This window comes from Gekko japonicus, unplaced genomic scaffold (genome assembly GCF_001447785.1).
Source record: "Gekko japonicus isolate JY-2015 unplaced genomic scaffold, Gekko_japonicus_V1.1 scaffold372, whole genome shotgun sequence".
Lineage (NCBI taxonomy): Eukaryota > Metazoa > Chordata > Lepidosauria > Squamata > Gekkonidae > Gekko > Gekko japonicus.
Window position 1 is genome coordinate 818,708 of NW_015175367.1, and position 24,267 is coordinate 842,974.

Genomic DNA, 24,267 nt, shown 5'->3' on the forward strand with positions numbered 1-24,267 from the left:
ACCAAAAGAAACTTCTGTAACCAATTACCTGTTACCAATTTCGGCGCCTCTGCGTATTTAAGTATATTTAAATTGGTAGCATTGGACATACATAGGATGAGTAAGCACAGCTATTTTCAAGAGAGGCTTTTGCCAACTTTGAAAACAAAGAGATTCCTTAAATAAACAACCAATGTGAAAAGAAAAGATTTGTAGATAAATTTATGCAGGCTATGTAAAAATCAAAGGTAATGGGAAATTAATTACAGACTCCTTGGAATTCATGTGTGAGTGTGTGAGAGTTAATCATGAGAGTTAAGGAAGACCTTTTAAAAAATTCCCTTTCAACCACTTGTTCACTGTGAATCTGACAGGGTGGTTAACAAGGGTTAAAAAGGTAAATTTTAAAAAAGCCATCTTGGGGGGGGGGAAGCCCCCCACCCCATCAGTGATGGCCAGCTGGTGGTTTGAAGGCTGCATCTGACTCCTTTGCTTATTTTTTCCTAGCCTTTTCTGTGAGAGGCACTGGCTCCCAGGGGAGGGAAGCGTGCCTTTTGCCTTCCTGTGACATTGCACAGGGTCTCAAGGGAATCCTCTTATTTCATCAGGTGGGGGGAGTGTGTGAAATGGCAGGACCCTTTAAGCTGGACTGAATGACGGCTATACGTGGTGCTTTGCAGTGCTTGAGGTGCTGCTTCTTATTCACTAGACTCTGTGGAAAATGAGAGGATGCTTAAACTATCTCTGTGGTATTACAGGGCCTCAGGCTGGAGACCATAACCATGGTGGTAGAAGTGGCTAGTGGCATTGTTGTAAATGGTCCACATTTACAGATGGTCCAGATTATTTTCCAAATAATATATGATGTGTCTATTATAAGAGAAACTGTTGTTTGTATTGAATGTTTTAAAATATATAAGCTGTGGCACCACTGCTAGGTGGAACGAATACAGCTCACACCACTCTCCAAATTCCTTCAAACTAATTCTTTGTGTGACCATCTGGCCATACTGTGACATCTCACAGCCATGTGGCAAGATCTCGTCTCACCATCTGTGGCCACATTCACCACCTGCCCTGTCCCCCCCTCCCCAATGCCTGTATGTATTGCCACCTCCTAATGAGGTCCTGCACTGTCTTTCTTGACATGAGATGGATGGCACTACAAGTCAGGGCATTTTCTGCTGTGGCACCATATAATGCTCTCTCCCTGGAGCTCCACTTGGTACCAGACCTGTTGATTTTCCAGTGCTGGACAAAAATTTAGCTATTCTCCCAGAATTTTGGGGAAAGGTGGGAGGAAGAGATTGGGGGGGAGGACAAATTGTTTGCAGTGTTTACTCATTTGACCCCCAGTTTGTAAATAATAAATATTAGAAGGAGCCTTGTTAACCTGAATGAACTGTGCAAGTGGTCATAACACTGAACTGCTGTTTCCTTTTTTAAAATCCTCACGTTCTTGGACAACGTAACTCAGAGGTACTTTGAATGGAGTAAGGAGAAGCTACTGTCCTACAAGTGGTTATTCTCCAGGAGCACCTATGCCTCTGTGTAGCTCACCATGCTCACTTACCAATATAAATATTGTTATAAAAATCCATAGAACCAGAGGTAGATTCTCACAACTAATATAGTCCCAGAGGAAATTGTTATGAATTTGTGTATTCTGCAACTCCCTGAGAATTCTACAACATGAATTCTTTGTATTATACCAACATATTGATACAAATTTGGTACAAGATATTATTAATATAGATAAAGTGATGAAACAGCAGCGTAAAGAATTATCTTCTGGAAAGGTAAATCCCCATTATAGAAGATTCAACATAAAAGTTATTACTATGCAAAAGAGCCTACATGAGAATAGACATTGGCATCTGATTTGCAATTTTTATGGAAAAGGTTGTGAATTCATTTAAATACAAATCAGAGAACCTGACGATCTGCACTGAATTATATTGTTCTTAAGAAGAAGACAGACCTAATGTTAAAAGAGAGTTCAGAGTCTATTCTTCAGATCTGAACTGACAGACAAACGTATCAGCAAATCACACTCAGGATAACACTCCTCTTTGCTTCCTTCCTCTCACTTGTCCTCCTCTACTACATTTTCTAGATGGGGAGAGTTAACAAAGCACCCATCTGAGGCACCTGTTTTGTCAACTGTCTCCAGATGGACCACAAGGTGGTTATGAAGAGGGAGGAGAAAGGGAGTGGGTAAGGAGACTAAAACAGGAGTAGGCAACCCATCTACCTAGAAACATGTTGGTGTGCTGGCAAACAAAGTGGCAGAGGGAGATGAAGGTTATAGTTGGGCCCACATGCTTGGCGCAAGCCAAGCTCCTGTGGCACTGCCAACATCTCAAGGATATGCCTTGGCTGGTAGCTGTATCACTCTGGTAGACAATGGGTGCGTTCAGATGGACAGCTAATCCCGCCATTATCCCGGCTCAAATTTGATCCTGATCTTTTTAATCCATCCTCGCACAACCAGACATCCCCCGGGGGAATCACCTTACCACACGCTGCTTCTGCTGTGGATTGTCTAGACGGCGTCCACTGAAGGAGGCACACGCGGTGGGGGGGGGTTAAAAAACTTTTTGTACATGCGCATAGGCATGATATTGCTGCCTTGTTTATCGGCACATGCACAGAATCAAGATTTTTTAAAAATGGCACCCGTTCGGGATGGTCTGACGTCAGACCAACCCGAACGGGCACCATTTTTGATTGCGCGCTGGAATGATCAGATGAGGGAAAGTCCGCGAGTGGCCTGTCAGAACTGAAAACTCCAGATTTAAAGTAGTATCTTTTTAGTACGGCTCCGAGGCGCGGCAGAACAGGATTCCCACAGAAGATGGACGTTTCCCAGATGTTGATGTCTGGACATTACATTTAAATCTATGAGGCACCCGTGCATCGCGCGGATCTGAAGAGCCGTCTGAACACACCCAATGATGGGGAAAAGCCATGCCTGTTGCCTTATCCCACACCTGTTGCCAGTGCCTCAGTTGCTTGAGCAGAGCTCTAACCCTGGGTGTCAAGCAACAGTCTGATGTTTTACTGTTGGCATGTATGTCAGGACATGCCTACCCCTAGACTAGAACATTGCTATGCACTGTAAATATGTTTCAAGAGATATTAAAATTTGTACCCTCCTACCCCCATTTTGGTCATGGGACCTAAATGGAGAAAGGGCATGTGGGATTAGGAGGACTATAGTAAAAAAGAGAAATAGATGTAATTGAGTGAAAAAGATGGCTGGTTCCAACCCACACAGTTGCTCTGCCATTCCTATTTCTTGGATTTTGTGTATATAAGTTGCTCAGATATAAAATTTAGGTCCAGTAGCACCTTCGACCAACAAAATCTTCCATGCTATAAACTCCCCTGAGCCAAAGCGCACTGTGTCAAATACAGTGTAGTATCTGGTGAAGGGAGGTTTGACTCATGGAAGTGTGTACCCTGGAAAGTTTTGTTGGTCTTTGAGGTGCTACTGGACTAAAAATGTTGTTCTACTACTACAGACTAACACAGTTCCCCACCTGAAACTTGCATGGATATATTTATCTTAGGTTCAAAAGTAAATGTTATGTTTTGGTTACGTCATCCCATGTCTACCTTTGCTAGCATAGCCTAATCTTCCAGAACAAGAAGAAGAGAAGAGGTTGGATTTATACCCCACCCTTCACTACCCGAAGGAGTCTCAGAGCAGTTTACAATCCCTTTCCCTTCCCCTCCCCACAACAGACACCTGTGAGGTGGGTGAAGCTGAGAGAGCTCTCCGGAGAACTGCGCTTGAGAGAACAGCTCTGAAAGAATTTATGACTGACCCCAAAGCATCTAAATACATTTTCTGCTGTCCTTAGGATTTCTCTTTAAAAAGTGAGACAGAAATTAGTGTTGTATGCTGTTGTATAGCAGTGGACTCTAATCTGGACAAATTTACAGTTACTCAGGGCTCTTTTTGTAGAAAAAGCCCAGCAGGAACTCATTAGCATAATAGGCCACACCCAACAGCAGGAACTCATTAGCATATTAGGCCACACCCCTGACAGCACAGCTCATTAGCACATTAGGCTGCACTCCCACGTTACCAGAAGTGTGGTTATCCAGCCACACCCACCTTTTGCTTGTTATTCTGTTTACCTTGTTTGTTGTCAAAACCCAGGGCTTTTTTGTAGCAGGAACTCCTTTGCATGTTAGGCCACACACCCCTAATGTAGCCAATCCTAATGAGTTTCTGCTGTTGGGTGTGGCCTATTATGCTAATGAGTTCCTGCTGGGCGTGGCCAACTTGGGAGCCAGCCAGAACTCCGTTCCTGTGCGTTCCTGCCCAAAAATAGCCCTGCAGTTACTCATAGTGTTTATTCAGCCTATTTGAATGTCTTGTGTGAAATGTTTGCTGCTGTGACTTTTCAAGACATTGTCACAATCAAGAGGTTTTGATAGGAATGCAGGAATCAGGAACACATACCTTAGGGATGTCGATTGCTTAATGTCACAGTCACAGATTGCATTGCACAGCTGGATAGGTGCAGAATTTCTGTAACGTTGTCTGAAACTGCACATAGAAATAATAAGGGCTTTAGAATGTCTTGGCCATGGCCTTATGTTGAATTGCTTCCCTATTTCTGATCCTCCGACACTTTTTATCATATTTGCAAACATACCTCTAAAACCTTGATCACTTAAAATTTACTTTTTTACAAAATGATAATATAGATTCTCAGCAGATCTATGGAGTTTTCAGAACTGTGTGTGGAGGTTAATCATACTGGCCACAGTTCAGCCAACCACACGTGGTTTGCCTTGCTGACAGGGCCCCTATCCTAAACAGCAGCTCCCTGATACTCACAGCAAGCCACTTTTTAAACTCAGGAGACTTTCATAGGCAGCTCGTGAAGCGAGCTGCAGTTCAAAAGAAAAAAGATATGTCTCATTAGGTGTGCACAAGTCCTTGGAGATGCCTCAAGAAAACCTCTTGATTGTGGCTGCTATCCTGGATAATATATGTTTTATAGTTGGCATCATTCAGGGAATGGGAGAAAGTGCTCGGTTGCCTGGAACACAGATTCATTTCCAGAAGAAGACAGATGACTTTGCTCTGTTCTGTTCCTCTTACAGAAGCCCAGAAGAAACAAATAGAAGACAGTGTGGAACTGATTCAAGAGGAATGTATATCGGAGAATGCAGACAACTCTACAGAAGAGCCTATTGAAGGAGGACTAGATGCAGATGGTGATGGGGAAGAGATGACTGATGGCATAGAGGAGGATTTTGACGAAGATGGAAGCAGTGAGCTGGTAAGGAATTAGCAAGACCTCCATCTGTAACTGTTGACTTGACTATCATTGACTGTATTAACTAGCTTAGTAAAGCTAGGGAAATGGCCAGTTTACTGCTATTATGGGATAGTCTATATACTTTCCTTGATTGTGTTTGAATTCTACAGAATTGTAGTTCCCTTAGTACTGCTTGCATTTCATGGCCACTTGACTTGCCGTTGTTTCATAACCTTATATGTAAATATCTACCAAATGAGAACCCACTGCCTGCATAATCCACCAAGGTTTATACAGTGTTGTATAAGGGCTGTAATCCACCAAAGCTTATGCAGTGTTGAACTCCTGTTACAAGATTTAAAGGTGCCACTGGATTCTTGTGTTTTTTTAAAAATATGAATGCATGAGACTTTTAAAAAAAGAATATTCTAGCACCAACAGATGGCTACAGTCATAAGAACACTTTATCGGAAGTAAGCCCCATTGAATAAAATAAGACTTACTTCTGTGTAGATATGATTAGGCTAGCTCTCTAAAGCTCAAGTGTTCTGTGAGCCCAGGCAGTGCTGACGACAAGTCATCCTCACTTCCCACACCTGACATCATCTATGCTGCAGAGTATTTGGTAAAAGCTGATTCACTGTAGGTTTGCCAGCCCCACAGTGCCAGCTGATGTTTTCCACCAGAATGGAGGCAGGGGAAAAACAAAATTTAAAAATGGCCAGCAGCATGATGTCACTTCCCGAGAAACTCTGAAGTCATATCAGCCCTCTAGGAGAATCACCAAAAACTCTATGGTTTTTACTCTATGGTGTGACATCACTTCCATGTTTTCCTGGAAGTAACATCATGCTGAGGCCACACACACACACACACACACACACCATGGTCCTGACCCCTTGGTTTTGTGCTGGTTGCCAGGCCAGGCCTGGTAACCCTACTGATCAGTGTAATTCTTTGCAGTTCTGTGCAGTTCAGACCACTTTATCTCCCTTTTCTGTCCTGTTCTTGGGACCCAACTTGAGTTCCTGACAGGCAGACTGTCGCTGTGGGAAATAGCCCAGACAGGTTCAGAATACTACCATGGAGGGAGGACTCCTGCTTCCCCCCATAAGCCGTTTCTCCCCTCGAAAAAAGTGTTGGAGGACAAGTTATTTACTTGTTTTTGCTGCTTCACATGCACAGAGATCCTCATTCATTGATTCATTTTTATGTAATGAAAGCTGTTTGTTTTCTTGGGAGCAGTTTGTTTTCAGCCGCAGTGATGAATGGTTCTTGTGTTGTTCATTAGGCAAGTCTTCTTTCAGATACAGTCAGAAAGCCTGAGATTCAGGCAACATGCAGAGTCAATTTCTCCCCTGGGATGCTCTGGGCCACCCTTTGCAATATGTTGCTGTTCATCAGTTTCTGGTCCCAGCAGTGAACACAACTACACTTAATTGAGATTTGATTATTTGTGGAAATGAAAAAAGATCTACTAACTTAAAGAGGAGCTTGGGAGAACAGATGGCTCCATGAATGAATACGGGAACTGTATCTAAAGCGGGAGACAGAAAATGGGCTATTTACAGTGCAATCCTAAACAGAGTTACATCCTTCAAACTCCACTGAAGTCAATGAGCTTAGAAGAGTTTAATTCTTTTTAGGATTGCACTGTTAAAGAACTAAAAGTGGAATGACAGCACCACAGTTGCTCAGTTTGTATACTTTAATTTGTTTTCTTTCCCATTGTCCTCTTTATAAAACTGGTTTTAAGACCAAAGCTTTACCAAAGACAATAGTGGGCACTCCTGTATTATGTTCTCTTCCTGCTGTAAGTGGCCACAGGCAGTAGGCGAAGGAGGAAAACAGATTGCTGCAGTGGCTTGAGTCATGCCCATGAGTGGTCTGTGAAACTTTGCCATTTAGGCAGGGGGAAAATTTCCACCCACCAGATTACCCACCTATGCCATTTCTATCAAGAGAAGTGCACTTATTTTTAATATGACATATACAACTTTTCAAAGTTGTATGGAAAAATCAATTAGGCAAAACTCTGAAATATTTGTAATGCCGTTATATCAGCAGTACTAAAAATATTTCCTTCTAAGTATTTCAGGCATTCATTTGGCATGGTTTTTAAGCAAAAACATATCCTATGCCAGAATTACAAACATATTTTCTTGGGAAAACCTCTAACAGAACTCTGTAGAACTTGCTTTTAACTATTGTGCTTAGGATAACAACATTTCAGTAAACCAATCTAGTTTTGCCAAAGGGAATGGGGTGAAATCAACTTAGAGTCCAATTTTACACACATTAACCCATAAATAAGACTCCCTTCTTTCCTGAGAGCTGAAACTCGAGAAAATGTGCAAAGGATTGCAGCTCACTTCCTATTGCCGCAGGACCTTTCTAGACAATAACATGAAGTTCACTTTTATCTTAATGTTATATTTGTGCAAGGCCCAAATCAGTGCTGACTGTGTGGTATCCTACCACCGTGTAATGGAAAGTGATAGAGGTAACTTGCTGTAGGGAGGACAAATCCTGCTGTAGAGTGGAACGTTCTTAAAATTACTGGAAAAGATAGGGTGGGAATCACAGAAGATATAAAAGAATCAGTGAAACAAGAAGCAGTTATGTGTAGAGGAGGACAGTCTTGCTTGTACTTGGAAGAGCAAAGGGAAACTGATGGGGCTGTATGTGTATACTTACTTCCTGGATCCCCAGACCCTGGTAAAGGATACCCATTTACCCTCTCCATGCTTCAGCCTAGCTTCCACAGTGGAGGCAGCACCCTAGTGCAGTCAGGGCCGGCCCCAGGTGTTTTTGCACACTAGGCGAGGATACCTTCTGGCGTCCCCCCCCCCCATGCTGTTTCTGATTTCCAATCGCACCCTATGCTGAGAGACAATGGAATTACCTACCCCCCTCCCTAGTAGAGGTTGACTGGTTTGAAGGAGGCAAGGTCTGGGCCTCAAATCATGCCGCCGCTCTCTTTTCCCCACAACTTAGCCTGAGTGTGTGATTGGACCAAGTGGAGATGAACACTTCGTCAACCCCACTCCCATACTGGAGACTCCCCGTGAATCTCCAAATGCATCTGAGAATCCACAGCTTTCTGGAGTTCTCCCAGGATCACAGCAGACAAAGATCAGTTCCGGGGGGGGGGGCTGCCAAGCTGCACTGGAGTGGGGAGGGCTTTTCTTTGGCCTGGTTCCCATCTAAGGTCCACTCCCTCCCCAGATCTCCAGGAATTTCCCATCCAGGAGGGAGCTACCCTAGGGCAGCCATAGCCTGTTATGATCCCCGCCTTCCTCCCTTCTAAGAGCTAAAAGCTTATTCTCTCACACACACCGCATGACTTACTTCTTGCCAGGGATGGAACAACAAGCCCTTGAATGGGGAGGGAGGGTGTGGGGTTTGAATTTACCCTCCTTCCACGGAATATGGATGACGGCCAAGCTCAAAACCCAGCCAGGCAGGCACCCCCAGAGGCGGCCGAGAGCCCGTGGAGCCCGTGGAGCGCATTGCGGGGCCTGGGGGAGGCAGAGAAACTTTTCGCTGCCATTTCTCGGCGGTGCAGGAGGCGCTGCGGCCGCTACACTTTAAAGAGTGCCTTTAAAGAGCACTGAAGCAGCATGCGCCCAGAAAGTCATGCGGGAGGGCGGGCAAAGAGCATGCGGCGCGAGCTTTTGGCGGGGGTGGGGGGCTTTTGGCAGGTGAGAGGGTGGCTCAGTCTGGCGCCCCCAATGCCCTGTGCTCTAGGCGAGAGTCTAGCTCGCCTAGTGAGCGAGCCGGCCCTGAGTGCAGTGGTGGTCTTAGTATTTCTAGGGCATCAGGCAAAAATCAAAGATGGGTCGCTCCACACACCCTTTATTTCCACCCAACCCAATATGAACAAGAGAAAAGAACCCAATTTTCACCATGCATGTACCACAGTTTGCATTTCAACTTTACTCCCTTTTCTTCCACTATTTTCTGTCACCCGCAACAGCCTGCAGGTCCCTGAGCAATTGCACAGGCTGCCCCAAGGGTAAGACTGTCCCTTCCCAAGTGTGGGGGAGAGTAACTGTTGGATTTTCCGGTTTAGGGCCTTAATACTTATTGAACTACATCTCCTGGAACACTCCCAGGCTCCAGTTAAGTTTTTCAGACAGCCTTTTTCTGGTGGTACCCTTGCTTAGGCTTATCTGTATGGCAGCACTTAGGTCATAGGGGTTTTTTTTACCAGTAGGTCCCAAGTGGGTGTGGAAGGCCCTTTCCGTCACTGTATTTAGGAATGCCTTCTTTCAGAGGGCATTTAGTTGAGAGTAAACTGATATGGCTGCATTTTTAAAATTTTTGTTGATGAACCGCTGCCCCTCCTGGCAACTGGTGGGGTTTGGGGGGACTTACCAGGAGAGGGAGGGAGGCCTAGGTGGTGTCACCAGTGATGTGTCTACATCACTTCAAGTGTGCACTGGAACTGACATCATCACTGCAATGCTCTGGTATTTGGGCGAAAGCTCTATGATAAAAATAATTTCTACCATAGAGTTTTTGTCCAAATACCAGAGTGTCGTCTGGATGTCACTGATGTGAAGACATCATTTCCTGTGCATGCCAGAAGTGATGTTGCCATGACGTCATCACCTGGGCCTTCCTCTTTCTCCTGGTTAAGTCACCCCCCTGCTGGCCAGGATGTAAATATATTAAAGAAATCATTGATTCTTGCCCCATACTGGTTTGGTTTATTTACTGATTTCTGCAAGCAGTTTTGTGCCTTTAGTTTTTGCTCCTGCTTCTTTTTTCCTCTTGTTTTCCTCCAGTTCTTTTGAAACCACTTTTACACTGATCTTTTTCTGGAAGCTGTTTTTATTTAGTCTGCTTTTTGCTCATGCGTAATGTTTCTGTTGGTTTTCTTTGTCAGACCTAATCCCACCCACCTCCAACCCACTTTTCAATGACTGGACTGTTGTCATAATCAAACCACTCCCTCTCCTCCCCCTGAAGACAAATGGTTTCACTTTTTTTTATTTTTAAAAAGTCCCTAAAATATTGATATAGTGTTGTTAAAAAACCCCACCAATGACAACAACACCTTCCCTTGAAAATCCTGATTATTTAAGCCACATGTGAAAGAAAATAAGCCAACTCCACAACTGTAAAAATGCACAGGGAGGGTAGACCTGCAGGAGAACTGCACCCAAACTGATCCAGTGCTTGTGGATCAACTGCCAAGAAAAATCACGAGTAAGTCAAGTATGTGGAAGAGCCTTATATCTTGCTGGTCAAGTATCTATAGTCATCCAAGTTCAGAAAGAGGGTGTGATTGGCTAGCTTCTATCCTGTTCTGCTAGAAAAAATGAAATGAAGCAGGGGGTAAAAAAGAGCTTGGGGATGTGGAATGGTATTGTCAGATCTTAGAAGCTAAGCAGGGTCAATACTTGAATGGGGACCACCAATGAAGACTTTGCAGAGGAAGGCACAGCACCTCTGCTTAATCACTTGCCTTTAAAACCCTATACAATCACCACAAGTAGACTATGACTTGACAGCACTTTACACACACAAAAGAGAGCTGAATGAAATTTGGGAGGAAGTGAGGGCTTGCCTCTTTGCATGAGAAAACTGAAGACAGAATACATCTACTGTGTGCACAAAGCTGCAAAGCTAGGTGATGATGGGGGTAGTTTGTGAATTACAGGTAGTTGAGTCATGCTATTCTGTGCAATTTCTACACAGCATTTCTTCCAGGCAAATGTCACAGCGTGTGTAATAACCCAAAGTTATGGTTTGGAGTGAGAGTTATTCAGGTAGTAGCATAGATGATTCTAACACTTTATTGGTTTTGTGCCTATGACATTGATTGCAATTCTATCCCTCATGCTTTCCATTAGTTTCATGAAATGGGTGCTGCTTTTCAATTATCATTACATCTGGACTCAAGTCACAAGCAAAGAATTGCTGTCCTCTGTAAACAACAAAGATGACACCTGATTAATTACTTGCCAGAAGACAGGGTACTTTCTAATCATGTGAAACAAAAAAAAATTGTAATAGATAATATCCAAAGTTACCTTACGTTCAAAAGTTCCAAGATCAACATATGTGGATGCCACTGCATGACAGAAGGAACTGCCACGTTCCTTGTTATAGTGGAAGGAAATTGTTTTTGGTGTAGTGGTTAAGTGTGCGGACTCTAATCTGGGAGAACCGGGTTTGATTCCCCACTCCTCCACTTGCACCTGCTGATGTGACCCTGGGTCAGTCACAAGCTCTGGCACAGCTGTCCTTGAAAAAGAGCAGTTTGTGTCAGAGTTCTCTCAGCCCCACCAACCTCACAGGGTGTCTGTTGTGGGGAGGGGAAGGGAAAGGAGTTTGTAAGCCGCTCTGAGACACCTTTGGGTAGTGAAGGGCGGGGTATAAATCCAATCTCTTCTTCTTCTTTTTGTTCTGAATATTATATAGGACCTTTGAGACTGAAAAATTCAGATTTTCCTTAGAAAGCATATGGGTGCTGTGAACAAGATGGGAATCTGCCCATATCCATCTCTTTCATGCTACTGGTGGTCCTCAGCCCCAGGGACATCTGTCTTGCCTCAACTAGGGCCTTCTCAGCCCTGGCCCCTACCTGGTGAAATGAGCTCCCATATGAGGTTAGGACCCTGCAGGACCTTTTACAGTTCCACAGGGCCTGCAAGACAGAGCTCTTCCGCCTGGCTTTTAGTTAGGGTGGCAGGTGTCCGTCCCCCCCACTTGGCTTCCCCTCAGCAGATCAGATCTGTATTATCATCTAAGGACTCAAACTTGAAATAGATTGAATCTGTGGGGCTTTAACTATGATTTGTATCAGAGGAATGTTGCTGTATTTTATTGGGGTTTTAATTGTGTTTTAATTCTTTGTATATTGTATATGGGTTATTGTGTTTGATGGAACCCTCCCTGAGCCTGCTATGCGGGGAGGGCGGAATACAAATCCAATTTAAAAATGCATGCATGCATGCATGCATGCATACATACATACATACATACATACATACATACATACATACAAATATGTGAGGGACAGCATATTTCAATGCCCCCGTTAAACAAAAAACTGCTTCAGAGAAAACTATTGATCAGGAGGAAAGAGTCTAGGGTGGTTAGTTCTTTCTGTGATGTAGTAATATTGTGTGTGCAGTCAGTTTTGTATTTGGGAGGGGATTGTACCTTGAAATCCCTCTTCCATAGCAGTCAGAAGTATTGACAGAGCTCAGCTGTACCATGCAATATGAATCCATAGATCAGCTCTAGCTCCAATCTTACCTGTATTTTGAAGCATAATTTAGTATTAGGAGAAATTAAATGTGTTAAGACTTTTGTGCATGCCTGCTCCAGGAATAAGGGGAAATGCACTGGGATATGGTTTGTGTATGTCAAAATTTTACAATGGCTAGATTTAGATTCTTAAGAGAGAGCCCCCCCCCCCAACCCAAAGTCACAGAATAGGGGATTGTATATCTTCTGGCGGAACAATTTGCAATATAAATTTATCCCATGCTTTCATATCAAAGAGATTTTTCTTTGGATATTTTTAATTAGAGTCTCAGCCAGTTCTTACATGCCTTTGAACATAATCCATGCCAAGACTGTGCCACCTCAGTTTCTGAGGGAACCTGCTTTTTTAAAAAAGCCTATGTGTACAAAAATAAAAACCTACCACAGCAGAATGGTGTGTGAGGTATGGTATAGTGGTTAGAGAGCCTAATCCTAGAATCTGGGAGACTAGCAGTGCCATCCTAAGAAGAGTTATGCTCTTTTAAGCCCATTGACTTCAGTGGTTTTAGAAGGATGTAATTCTCATTGGGATGGTGCTGCCATTCTGCTGTGAAGCTTGCTAGTTCATTCCCACCCCCAACTTGTCTCCGTGATACACCGCAGAGCTCAGAGCAATGAAGTGGAAACTAAGATGACTAGAGCAAGTTTGGTGATGATCTCACAATGAAGCCTCAAGAACATCTTATAGGACGCTTATGAAATCCTATGACATGGCGGTGAAGACTGCTAGGAGAGAATTCTATGCAGTCTCCATTGCATCCGATAGCTCTTGCCCAGCACAATTATTCAGGGTAATCAGGACACTACCCTCTCTTACAGAAACTATGCCAGGTCAGGCAGCTGGCCCCTATCTGTCTCACCCTGACCTAACCACAGTAATCCATGCAACAGTCACCTCTAGGCTTGATTACTGTAACTCGCTGTATGCTGGGCTGCCCTTGACCCAGAAATTACAATTTATCCAGAATGCAGTGGTGGCAAGTCCTCACTGGGACACTGACAACTGCACACATGCAACCTGTGCTTCGCCAGCTGCAGTGGCACACATGCAACCTGTGCTTCGCCAGCTGCAGTCAGGTTCAAGGTCTTGATCTTTAAAGCCCTAAATGGTCAGGGACCAACATACCTGTGGGACCGCCTCTCCTAGTATGTCCCCTGGAGAGCACTATGCTCAAGCGACCAAATAAATAAATAAATAAATTAAACATCTACTGGAAGTTCTTGGCCCAAAGAGTATCTGGCTGTCCTCAACCAGAGGACAGTTCTGCAGGGCCTGCAAGGAAGAGATGTTCCGCCAAGCATATCGCTGAGGACAGCAACAGTTTTAATGGTTAACAGCTCTAACAACTGTCTGCTCCATTACCTGTTTCCATCTCCCCCCCCCCATTGTTAGTATAAATTGGGGGAGTAGAACTGGATCACGGCACCATGCGGGCTTTTTAAATTTAATCTATAGGTTTGTATTTTAGACTGTTTAATTGGATTGTATATGTTTTATAAAGCTATTTTGTGAACTGTCCTGAGCCCGCTCACAGGAAGGGCGGTATAAAAGCCCAATTAAATTAAAAATAAAATAAACCTTCACTGAAGAAAATCATATATGCTGACCTTCACTTCTTGAAGGAAGGGGCCAATAAAAATGTGATAGGTGTAGAGAGATTTGCAGTGTTAAAATGCTCAGAGGAACTGTCCCCAAGTAAATTCAATGAAGGCCTTATTTTGTTTAATTTAATTTCCTAGGAGATCCTGTTGATATACAAAGCTGCTTTTTTATAAGCCACATCCACCCCACCATCCCATTTGTCCACTCTGGTGTCTTTCTTAGTCCTGCTGCCCTAAGATTCTTTCACTGAAGATACCAAGGACTGAACCTGGGATTTTCTGTCTGTAAAGGACATGCAGTATGCTGAGCTATAGCCCCTCTTCCCCATCACCTGTCTGTCTCTAGGAACAAACTGTATCTTGGGTACTAATGGAACTAATCTCCCTTATAAATAAAAGCTGAATGGTGGTGGCACTTCTCTAGAACATTCCACACGCTCCAAAATCAGTTCGCTCTCTGATCTGTCATTCAGAGGGTCTCCCTATCCACTGGCTGCTTTAGATCACTCAGAATTACAACTGCTTTCCAGATGGCAAAGATCAGTTCCCTTGGAGAAAATGGTGGGCTCTGTATCCTTATATGTTGCTGAGGTGGCCCCCATATGACAGCCAATGTGACGTAGCAGTCAGGGCTTCAGAGCATGGGAGAGGCTGCAGGTGTGTGGGGGGTGGAAAGCTGAAGAGTGAGGGGGGAATAAAGGTAGGTTGATGATTGGCTGGGAAGGAGATAGGGTTGCCAACTCCAGGTGGGAAATTCCTGGAGATGTGAGGGATGGAGCCTGGAGAGGGTGAGGTTTCAGGAGGCGTGGGACCTCGGACAGGTACAAAGCCATAGACTCCACCCTCCAAACCAACTATTCCCTTCTGGGGAACCATTGTTGCCAATCTCCAGGTGAGGGCTGGAGTTCACTCAAAATTACAACTGTTCTTTAGGTAGCAGAGATCAGTTCCTCTGGAGAAAATGGTGGACTCAGTGTCATTATACCCTGCTGAGGTCGCCACAGCAAATTGACACTGAGTGTCCAAGGCCGGGGCACCCGCCCAGAGCCTCTTTCTAGAGGCCGTTGTATTTATTTCCACAACGGGCCTTTCTCCTAGTGATTTAATAATGCAAAAATGAAATTGGAAAATGTCTATATTGCACTACAGTAGGATCTTTTAGTATGCTTGTCAAACAGAGAACAGGCTATGCCAAATAACAAATCCCACTACAATAGTTTCAGCATACTAGGTGAGCTCAATTTCAAATAGATCTTATTACTTAAGAGTCAGAAGTTTGAGGTGTTGAATCCTCAAATCATTTTTTCATTGGTTCATTCAATATTGTCCCATATATCCTCCAAGGAGAGCTAGGCAGCATATATTTTTTCTGTTTTATTTTCAGAATAACCCTATGAGGTAAGTTAGGATGAAATAGGGGCAGGTCCAAGGTCATCCAGTGAACTTCATGACAGAATGGAAATTTGAATCTGGCTCTCTTTCAGTCCCAGTCTGACACAATCACTCTCTGGTAGAGCCAGTTTGGTGTAGTGCTTAGGAGCATGGACTCTAATCTGAGAGAACCAGGTTTGATTCCCCACGCCTCCATATGCAGCTGCTGGTGTGACCTTGGGTCAGTCATAAGTTCTTTCAGAGCTGTTCTCTCAAGGGCAGTTCTCAAGAGAGCTCTTTCAGCCCCACCTACCTCACAAGTTGTCTGTTGTGGGGAGGGGAAGGGAAAGTAGATTGTAAACTGCTCTGAGACTCCTTTGGGTAGTGAAGGGCTGGGTATAAATCCAATCTCCTCCATCTCCTCTCCCCATTGTTTACTGCTTTCCTGTGATGGTATTCCCATCACTGGCTTTCATCTTACTGTTACTCTGAAATGTCTAGTTCAGTAGGAAAAATTCTGTGACCTTCATAGTAGAGCAGATATTTGTAGCAAAGATGGATACTCCCCAGAGAGCCCAAAACACTTTGGACATCACTGAAACTTGTTCATAATTATATTTATTTACAATGTTTATGTCTCAAAATGAGATTTTAAGTCAATGTGAAAGGGGACAAGGAAGGATGCAATGATGCCCCCGTCCACTTCCCTACCTCAGAGGCAAGATTTTCTATCCGTTTTTCTTTCCCTTTTGTGGCTGAGCCACCCTAGTTGTCTGTTTTCTTCTTTCCTGGAGAATTCTGATTGTCCCGCCTTGTTGCAGTGTAATATTTTGGCTCTTTACTGAGCCCAGGAACCTGAGGGAAGGAATGGGAGCCCCCTTTAACATATGTGACTTAAGTGGCACTCAAGAAGTTTTTATATTCCAAATTAACAAAATATTTTATTCAACAGAGGGGAAAGGTCAGGTGAAATCAGGAGTGAAATTTCTGAGGTAACCCAATATAGTTAACTCTGAGGGAAAATCAGTACATGCACAGTCTCCATCTAAGTACCCACTCATCCTTGCCAACTTTCCCCAGTTCTCCAGTCTGTGTTAAAACTGCTCTCAGTCAGGACTGAATTACGAGTGAATTCTCCTCCTCAGCATTCAACTCTTAAGGTTTCTGTTCAGTTGTTGCTAACCAATTCGATTGCTTTGAGCAGCCTGTCATTCAAGGCTCTCTGTTTCTATGAAGAATTAACCCTTCGCAGTCCTTCAGCTGTTTGTACAGCACTTCTAAGCTCTTAAAAAGTGCAGTCTGTCATCTAAAAACACTTGGAGTTGCACCGCTACCACCCATTCCAACAACTTCCCCCAAAATTAAGGCTGAATATTGGCCTGTAACCCTCTAACACATTATCAGGCTTATTTTAGGAGGTACCAAATCACTACTTCTTTGAAATTGTATGGATATCAGACTTTTACCTTGTCCTTCCTCAAAGAATCTCAGACAAGCATATATGATTTTATGCTCACTATAACCCCTGTTAGATTAGGCAAAGAGAGAGTGACGGCCCCAAGTTCATTGGGTGAGCTTCGTAGCTGAGTAGGTATTTGAACCTAGGCTCCTGCCCCTTCTAGTCTGACAGCATTTTCACAGGCTCTCTCATTTGCGTTCACATGTACCCCATATGCATACACTTCAGTCCCTTCACATCTTTCAAATCCCTTCAGTCCATTCTTCTCCAGCACAGCACTCCCCAAAACCCCTCACCACCCCCCTAGTATCTGGCAGCCCCTACTCCCCCCACAACGCAGTCCTGGGCCAAATTGGGTCTCTGCAGACTTGTAAAACAACATTCCCATAAATGTTAAAACAACATTCCCCATAGCTGTTGTATGGCTGTGAGGAAAGTGAGTTGGGTCTGAGGAACCCAGACCCATCTTGTTGGAAATCATATAGTGTAGTTTGGCCCTGAATCAGCAAGAGTCAACTGGATCTCATGACAATTGGGAAGTAAGATACCCTTCAAGATTTCAGCTTTCCAAACCAGCATCACCTCCATCTTGTTGAGATTCAGATTCAACTTGTTCTCCCTAAGCCATTTAACCACAGCAATCAAGCAGTGGCTCAGGATTTCCACAGCATTGCCAAGTGATTTGGATAAAGATATACAAGGCAAGGTATCATTGGCATATTGATGACAGCCCGCTCCAACACTGTGAATTATTTATCTAGGGGACTTTACATAGAGGTTAAATAACATGGGGGATAAGCCAGAGCTTTCTGCAGCTACACAGGACAAGTCCCACAATAATAACAACTAGTCTCCATCAGCAACCCTCTGAGACCTTTCCATAAGGAATTACTTAAACCAAGATGCTAGGCAAACACTCCAGCCATACACCAGGCTGCACCAACGGGGGAGTGGGGGTGTGGTTGCCCCCAGAAGTCCAATGTGGGTCAATTAGGAGCATGAAATCTATACAGACTGCTGGTAGAAGGAAGGCTGAATCTTTAAAACCTATGCCAACCTGGAGCTTTAAACACATGCCCACACATAGGTGCCTTTAGGTGCCCTGCCCACCCCAAGGGGTCCTATCTCATAGTATGATAACCAATGGTATAGTTAAAAGGTTTGCTTACTTGATGAATATCAATGAAAGCTATTTACTTGAGCAAAACTCATTAGTACAGAGGCACATTTGATACATACTGATTTGTTGCACCTTCTAAAGTGGGAGTGAACCTAATAATCTGTGACTGTAAAAAAGTAATAAGAGTACATCATGAAACTAGAAATTGCAAAACATCCTGATGCGCTCTTCTTATTGTGCTTAATATTTGGCACATCACAGTCAACCAGTTTATTGTTCCTATTTTGTATAGCTGAGCGGCTGGGAGGTCTTTTGTCCTCAGCCCATTCGTTTTGGCTGTCAATTGCTCAGGGACAGAGTATTGTGCTAGATTTAACTGTGTTCTTCTCACTGCTCTAATAGGATTTATTTTGCACCAGATTCCCTGTATGCTGATTTGCAATAAGCACAGCCAGATGGGAGCATTTACCTCACTCGGTTTCTTTCTATTAGAACTTTAAGCACAGTAATTTATTTCTGTGAATGCTCCATAATTCACATTTTTGAAAACAGACCGAATGGTGAAATGAGATTGCATGTCATTCTTTCATACATCAGTCTGCAAACTAAAGGCCCTGTCTGTGCGAGTTGCTGTCCCATCTTCTCATTACTTCTGGTCAGGATTCAGAAAGCCTGTGCAATCACCAAACTGATATCATGTCAATGACCAGCCCCGGTTCAGCTGCTAGACAACAGGCTCTGTTGGCTCTGCAATTTCCCCTTAATCCCTGTAATAATGTTCTAGCTTATTTAGCACAAGGTACTGTTTGAGACACTGATACTTTATTTATTTACTAGGCATAAGGCCTGTTGTGGAAATAAATACAATGAGCTCTAGAAAGAGGCTCTGGGCAGGTGACCTGGCCTTGGGCACTCAGCATCAGTTTGTTGGGGTGATCTCAGCAAGGTATAATGACACAGAGTCCCAGCATTTTCTCCAGGGGAACTGATCTCTGCCATCTGGAGAGCAATTATAATTCTGAGTGACCTCCAGCCCTCCCCTGGAGATTGGCAACAATGGTTCCCCAGGAGGAAATTGCTGGTTTGGAGGGTGGGGTCTATGGCATTGTACCTGTCTGAGGTCCCACCTCTCCTCAAACCCCACCCTCTCCAGGCTCCACCCCTCAAATCCACCCCAGGAATTTCCCAACCTAGAGCTGGCAACCCTAGTCAGGACTGGCCCCAATGAGTTCCCCACAAAGACCCGGAAAGGGCTTCCTGGCTTTGCCTTTTTACTGACAGAACCAAGCTTGGTTGCCTAGCAACAGCCACTGAGGGAAAAGTTAGTCCCACAGGGGCCAAGTAGGAGGAGTGTCTTTGTCAAGAGAGACAGCCATTTTGGCAGTATGAAAAAACAAAAAAACAGGGAACAGTGGCTGAGGTAGCAGTGGGTGGGGAAGAGGAGCGGACCCAGCACCCAGCCAATGGTACACGAGTACTCTTGAGTGGCAGTTGATGGACCAATGGCTGATGGAGCACACAGCACAGCCAATGGGAGAGCTGGAAAGTGCCAACATGTTAGGGCTATTATATATATATCAGATGAATTTATTTAGATAGTTATATTTTCACCCCAATGGGAACCCAAAGCACTTTACAACATCATTTTCCCTCCTCCATTTTATCCTCACAATCACTCTAATTGAGAATGTGTAACAGGTGCAAGGTCACCCAACAAAGCTTCCATGACAGAGTAAGGATTTTAAGCTGGATAGCCCAGATCCTAATCCAGAACTCTAACCTGATCTATACAACTGGGGTTGACTCAAAAATAAAGAACCAGATATCTAAAAAGAGGTCCAAATCAAATAAGAGAATCGTGAGCCAAGAATAGGCCACCTCCAGTCCCAACTATAAGAATTCTAAATCTTATCAGAGGACAGAGGATTGCAGTCAATCTTTAGATACATGACTGAGCTGTTTATTCCCTCTCTCATGAAACTAGAAACAGTTCACCTATTAATTTGACTGGAAATAAATTCAGGGCAACAAAGAGAGAGGTGCTTTGCATACTACACATTTAGAGTTCCTCTAATCTACACTCACTGAAATTAATGGGTTTAGACTAGAGTAACTGCATAGGATTGCACTGCATGTTCTAGAGCTTATTATCAAAAGATTCTACAAGCTTCAATCAATATATCTAATTCTCAGCATGGCCAAATATGTGGATACTTAAATCCAGAGACTGGAGCCATGGAAAAGACAGATCTTTCTAGAAAACTGCATAAAAATCTGAAGTCTTAAAAAAATACATTGAGGGGTTTAAAACCCCCAAAATAATAGAATCAGCACCTGAAGCTTCAAAAAACAAATGCCCTCAGTGGCTGTTCCTAGGCAACCACACAGTATTGCCTCCCTTCAAACCTTGGTTTCTGTCACGACAAGGCAGGGGGAGAGGACTCAGCCTTTTTCAGGCGGTTTGACCTTAGTGGGAGGGCTCATCAGGTCAGGGCCAGCAGCAGCCACTGAGCAACTTGCTATCATGCAACTTGCATGACTCATCCAGGACTGGCTGCTTGCTACTGTTCAACAGCAGCAACCTCATGAAAGCCAGTGTGGTGTGTTTTGTTTTGTTTTTCGAAACCCCCGAAGGGATATTTTTATTGTTTTTTCATAAAACTACATTTCTACAAAGAAATATATGGGGGGGGACTACAACTATGGATAAAGAAAAGATACCCACACTAACTAAAAACCTAAGAGAAGGAGATCACATCTGTGTTAAACTAAATGATAGTAATGAAAGTGTTAGTAACACAATATACTTGTAAAGTTCTAGTTTTTCACAGCTTCTATGTTAACATGTTAGTTATTATGAGAGAACTTTCTGAGCATCTTCTTTACTTCAAAAGGCGATTTTCAAAGTCCTTCTGCCCTTACTTCGGTTTTCTATCTCTAAAATCATATACAGCTTTCATTGCTCCTGCACCCATTTCAACCACAGAGTCCTCATCCGTTCCAGAGGTGGCACCCACTTGATTTGGTTTCTTCGTCTTTGGGTTCTTTCCCCGATCCCAGATGACATCTCAAGAATTCCTTGGCTTTAAAAATGGAGTCAATCTTCTCTCTTTTATCATTGATTTTAAAGATGACACCTTCGGGGATCGCCCACCGGTACTGAATTCCGTTAGTTTGAAGAAACGAGATTAAGTCCTTATATCTTTTCCTCTTTTGATGAATTTCAAATGGAATGTCTTTTAAAGTCTTAATGGTTGTATTACCCAATTTCAGTGGAGTTGCCGAAGTTGCCTTTAATATAACATCTCTGGTCTGTCTTCTTGCAAATCTGACCACAATCTCTCTAGGCAGGCTATTTTTTAAAATATAATTGGAGTAAGCTCGATAGGCAGTCTCCATATCTTTTACTATTTCATCCGCTGGTAAGCCTGTTACTGGAGCAATAATTTCGCCCAGAGTCCTCTTCAGATCTTGTTTTTCAGTTTCAGGAACTCCCTGGAATCTGAGAATCATGTTGGCCTTTTCCATTTGCAGCTGTAACAGACAGTTTTCTTGGAAGTTTTGTTTTGTTTCCACATCCCCATTCTTTTCTTCATTTTCTTGTTTGCGGTGTCCATCGCTAAGATTTTCTCAGTCACATGCTCCACTTTCATCTCCGTTTCTGCCAGCTGGCGCTGCTGTAGAGTGAAGTTTTGGTTTAGTGAGGTCAGTTGCTGGATAATACCATCGAGTTGCTCCATCATCGGCTTGAGCATATCTGCTAACATCTTCATGGCGTCTGCTCCCTCTTCCGGTTTTGGGCTCTGACTGCCTTTCACTTTTAACTTTCCTTGGGAAGCCGCCATTTTACAGCTTTGTTTACATTTCCAAACCGCTTTGCAAGGGCTCGAAAAACTCATCGCTTCACTATCAGCACTCAAGTAAGTCTCTCAAAATAAGCTCACTGTTTATTTCCTCCCTTCCCCCTTCGATACGTTTGTCTGTCCATGCGCTTAAGAGGCGTCCCTCTTTGCGCTCCGCTTTTCCCACCGGGGGGGGGGGTAATCCATTTTTTAAAATAGTCTGTTTACTTTGAACTCACGTTCATTGTTGGTCATATCTCTGACCTCGCTCACATCATTCGTTATTCCGCTCGATCTCCCACGTTTGTCCCAGTAGAATTAGCTTGTGCCCGAACGTCACACAACGGCAGGACCATCAGGGCGGATGGAAGCCTCGATTCTCTGGCATCGAGCCATCGAAGAGGCTAGCCCTCAAAAGCCCTCTGGCCTGGAGCCTATCACAAAGGCTCCGTGGGGGTGCCACTTGAGGTAGCACCCCTCCATGCCGCTGATGTGCTAATCGCTTCCCTGAGGTCCGGGGACAGCAACCGCCATTGCCAGTCCACAAACCGGAAGTCACCAGTGTGGTGTGTTGATTAGAGTTTCAGGCTAGGATCTAGAAGACCCAGATTGGAATCACCACTCTGCCATGGGTGACTGTGGGCCACTTACACATCCTTAGCTTATCTTAGTTCACAGGGTTCTTGTGAGTATAAAATGGAGGAGTAGAGAATGATGTAAGCTGCTTTGGGAACTTAAGTGTGGAGAAAGGTGTGGTATACACGAAGTAAATACATAATAATTATAGCTGCAGTTGTGAGCCAGCACTGTGCCACTGGGCCCAGACCAGAAACTTGCACTATCCAGATGGCCATAGTATTTCCAGGTAGAGGCCACTAGGAGGAGGGAAGGAGGGAAAGCTAAAGACAGGGAGGAAGATAAGTAGGTCGGCTGGTGGGGAAAAAAGAGACCAGGGGGAAGAGAGAGGCTATGTTGGCTTTTAAGGAAGAAAAAGAGAAAATGGTGGGGAGGGGGAAACGAGATGCTCCCTTCCAAAGATTCCCTGCTTGTTACTGTTGGAAAATTGGTAAAAATAATTAAATATTCAGAGATTGCAATGGATCTTTGCTTCACTGGAGAGGAGGCATTTTCTTCTATGTAAAATCTTTATTTCTAAGGGAAGGGTTCACAGGAAATCTACAAAACAACAAAGGCCCCAGTCACATGGGCCAGATATCGTGGGGGGGAGGTGTGGCTAATTGCCCCGGCACAGTTTGATCCGCGATTACGCGATCAGACGTGCCGGCGGCACACCACGGGTCCTTCCCTCAGCGCCGGTGGGTAAACGAGGGACTGGAGGGGAATGCCGCGCGCCGGCGTGATCACACCACAGGCATCTGGAGGCAGCCTGTGGCAAACGTTTACTAGTACCTTGGAGATACTAGTTTTTTAACGCACATCGTCGGCAGGAAGCCACAGGTTAGCCACAGGAGCACTACGCTTTCCAGACGTTGCGCTGTGATCGCGCCCGGAAAATCCGCCTATCATCCGTCTCTTTAGCACAGCAAATGCTCCGTGTGAACGGGGCCAAAGACACCTAAGGCCACTTTACACTTTGACCACACGGTCTACAACAATAGAAATTCTTCTTCTTGACCCCTAGAAGGAAGTCACCTGAATGCATTAACCAATGATTGTTAGTAAATAGGCTTTCAGTTTTGCATGCTTTGTTTCCATTGGCTCTGTGCCAGATTTCCTTCTAGGTCAGTCTAAACAATAGCACATAAGGTAAAGTACATTAACCCTATAATGACCGGATTTTAGACCTTGCAACACACATATTTCCAACAATTACATCTAATAGCAACTAGATATATTGGTGAAATATAAGTCTGTCCACGACAGTTGTTAACCCTGAGAGCTAAATGGATCTTCTCAAGGCCATGTCTTCTTGGGAGTTTCCATAGACCCTTTGCTACCTGGTGTTAGGCAGAGAAAGTTGCACCTTTGGTTCAGCACAGTAACTCTTCTGGTCTTAACTAGGTAGCCAAGGGGGAGGCTGGCAGTGATATATATGATTATTACATGAGACAAAGTCTGCTAGCAATGGGAGCTAATGGGGAAGGAGGCAGAAGATGAGAACCAGAGAAGAACACTGAGGGTTAGTCTGATTAGATGTCAGACTATGCACATGAGTTTTGTGTGTGCGTGTGCATGCATATGACAGATTGTTGTGGCCATGAACTAGACATTTGTGATGGTCAGGTCATCTTTATAATTTTAATGCCCTTGAACAACTAGGCCAATACATACACAATGTGGCTATAGTTGGGCCTTGAAAAG

The 24,267-nt window shown here is 44.0% G+C and overlaps 1 protein-coding gene across 1 annotated transcript in view; it reads left to right on the forward strand.

Moving 5' to 3' along the window:
* RALYL (RALY RNA binding protein-like) overlaps nt 1–24,267 on the forward strand; it is a 119,974-nt gene that overhangs the window by 79,394 nt on the left and 16,313 nt on the right. The window contains 1 exon segment of the mRNA XM_015425467.1: nt 5,107–5,285. Within this exon segment, the coding sequence (XP_015280953.1) occupies nt 5,107–5,285 (179 nt within the window).